General features: G+C 53.7%; 1 protein-coding gene across 1 annotated transcript; it reads right to left on the bottom strand.

Annotated features, from left to right (window-relative positions):
• Positions 1-723: 723 nt before the first annotated feature.
• Positions 724-2,557, bottom strand: C1QA (complement C1q A chain). Its single transcript, XM_065894994.1, has 2 exons — positions 2,395-2,557; positions 724-1,298 (listed from the first exon to the last, which is right to left on the bottom strand). Exons 1-2 carry the CDS (start codon positions 2,555-2,557, stop codon positions 724-726), a joined length of 738 nt encoding a protein of 245 aa, XP_065751066.1.
• Positions 2,558-3,027: the final 470 nt, after the last annotated feature.

Genomic DNA, 3,027 nt, shown 5'->3' with positions numbered 1-3,027 from the left:
GGAGGCTGGCTAGGGTAGTAGGTAGACACACAGACTTAGGCGTCAGTAAGACTTGGAGTCAAACCCCAGCTTCTCCCCTTACACACTAACCTTGGGCTTTAAGTTTGTCCCAGCCCCCTAGCCTCAGTTTCATTATCTGTAAAATAAGGTCATAATACCCACCTCAGAGCTTAACTGTAAAGATTAAACAAAATATAATTAAGGCTAAAATGTATGTGTAACCCTTACTATGCACGAGGCACTCCTCTGTAATTTTCATATATTAAGTCATTTAATCCTCCCAACAACCCTGAGGAAGGTGCCATCAGTATTCCCACTTTACAGATAAGGAAACTGAGATTCACTGAAGTAACACAAAATGCACGTAATTGGACAACTAGTAAGTAAAGTGGTGGCCCAGGATTTGAGGCCAGGCCGATGAGGCTCCCAGGACCTGCTAAATATTTATTGTAAAATATTGAATGCAGGCCTGGCCTGTAAGAACTCAGTTATTGTTGTCATTCTTAAGCCTCCCTCCCAATGGCCAGGGTAGCAACTGAACTTCAAGCTCAGCAGACATGGACTCAGGTATTTATTCCAGGGAGAGTTCCAAGAAATGATCTTCCTTCAGGCAGCTAAAGCAACAGCACCCCGACTTTACAGAGCAGGGCATAGACACCAGAAAGGTGGAGTGAGTGGGCCAGGGTCACACGGCAGGAAGCGGAGGCCATGGTGGGGAGGGGCTCAGGTGGATGGGAAGATGAGGAAGCCGCTAAATACGCTGTCGGCCTCTGAACCCCGGTAAATGCGGCCCTTATTGGGGTCTTTTTCAATCCAGACCTGGTCTCCCTGCTGGAGCTGGAACACTGTACCCCCGGACACCACCTGGAAGAGTCCTTTGCTGTTGGTGTCACAGAAGCCCAAGGAACGCTGGACTTGGTCCCTCCCAAAGGACACGATAGACAGGCAGATGTCCCACTTGGACACCACCTGGAAGGTGAAGTAGTAGTAACCCGGCACAGAGCAGATGAACCGGCCCGAGTGGCTCTGGTATGGGCTCTCCTGGTTGGTGATGACCGTGTCAAAGATGACCACGTTGCCGCCCGTCGGAGGGTTCCGTCTCACGGCCGAGAAGGCCGGCTGTGGCTGGTCCTGGATGTTTCCTGGGTTGCCTTTGATGCCCTTCAACCCTGGGAGGCCAGGGGGCCCCAGGGGGCCACTGGGCCCTGGGTAGCCCATTCTGCCAGGTTTTCCAGGGGGCCCAGGCTCTCCCTGGTCTCCTTTAAGGCCACGGACGCCTGTCTGGATACCAGCGGCCCCTGTGGGGAGAAAGGTCAGATTGGGAGTGAGAGTCCCAATTGCTCTAGTGTCCTCCAGACCTCAGGGGGGTGGCTGGGACCCCGGACGGCTGTGGGATAGAGGATAGGGGGAGTGTCTGGGCCTTCAAGACATTGATTCTGACTGGCTGTGCGTGACCTTGGGCACGTGTCTTAACCTCTCTGAGCCTCAGCTTCTTTATCTGTAAAATGGAGAGGAATGTGAACAGGCACTGGGAGTGTCAGGTTCTGGGAAAAGCAGTCCACTGGCTTCACTCCACAGTCGTGTGGAGTCCACACGACTTCAGTCCACAGCCGTGCACTCCACACTCTCCCCAGGGCACTGACCTTGACTTCTTCAGATTCACGGACTACATGTAGGATGCCTGCGTGCAGATTGTTTGCAAATGCCTGTGCAGATCTTTGTGGTCTGCTATGGACTGGGAGGCTCAGGGCGATTACATGAGACTTTCCTTTCCTGCTCTGGTCGTACCCTCCTCCCTTTCCCTTCACCCTTAGCCTTTTTTCTAGAACATGAGAGTTTCTGAAGCCTGAAGGGGCAGGGAAGGGGGAAGCAGGGACAGAGTTGTGGGGAAGCTGGAAGCAAAAAAGATAGTTGCCATGAATTGATCCCTCTCAATGTGCTAGGTGGGGTTATTTCTCCATTTTACAGATGAGGAAACTGAGTCTCAGAGAGGATCAGTAAGTCGCTCAAGGTCACACAGCAAGACAAGGGCTTCTGAGTCTAAAGCCAAGAGCATTAATCTTTCTGGTAACTGAACAAAGACCAAGGACTGAGCACAGCTTTGGGACCTTTCCTATTCATTGCTTGCAGTGACCCAGTGTCCAGAGGAGGAAGGTGAGGCCAAAGAAAGAGGACCCAGGCAGTAGAGGGGATACAGAGAGGCCACTGGGGCCTGTGGACATGGCTTTGGAAGAAGGCTAGGCCCCCCCTCAGCCCCTGGGACCAAGTGCAGACTGGAGAGGCTTCGTGTGTGGGCCCAGGTGGACTCCTGTTTCTCAGTGCCAACCCAAGCTTCCACCCTGGTGGCCAGGCGAAGCCCAGGGATGAGGGACTGGGTTCAGAGGAAGGGCTTACCCTGCTCCCCTCGCTCCCCCTTGAGGCCTGGCCGTCCGGGTCGGCCGGGTATTCCTGCGGCCCCGTCCCTCCCATCCTGTGCTCGGCAAACGTCCTGGGTCACCGAAGAGGCCAGGGATATGGCCAGCACACCGATCACCAGCCAGCCCCAGGGGGCTTCCATGGTGTCACTGTGGAGACACGGGCAGGGCCTGGGCAGGCTGGACAGCACACACTCATGCACACCCAACACCCACACTTGAAACCCCCCAACCCCGCCCAATTCTATCTGTCTATATATATCATCTCCCCGACCATTGCACACACACCCCCTTGAGGGCCTTCAATGTCCACCCTCCATCCAGCTCCAGGGACCCCAAACATACACAAAGAACCACAAACTCACACAGATACACACATGCAACTGAACATACCCGTATAGTTACACACTCAGACGCACAAACACAGCTTTTCGCTCACGCACCTACACAACACAATGAGCAAACTCAAAAGTCCACCACACACTCCTGGACACACAGACTGACACCCAAACTGACATGCCCCCCCTCCACCTGGACACACACAGTCATATACTCCTACAGGTGACTGAACAAATATTTATTGAGCGCCTGCTCCCTGTTTAATTTCCACCCT

The sequence above is a fragment of the Phocoena phocoena genome, chromosome 1 (assembly GCF_963924675.1).
Source record: "Phocoena phocoena chromosome 1, mPhoPho1.1, whole genome shotgun sequence".
Classification (NCBI taxonomy): domain Eukaryota; kingdom Metazoa; phylum Chordata; class Mammalia; order Artiodactyla; family Phocoenidae; genus Phocoena; species Phocoena phocoena.
This window is presented reverse-complemented; position numbering and strand designations above follow the sequence as displayed.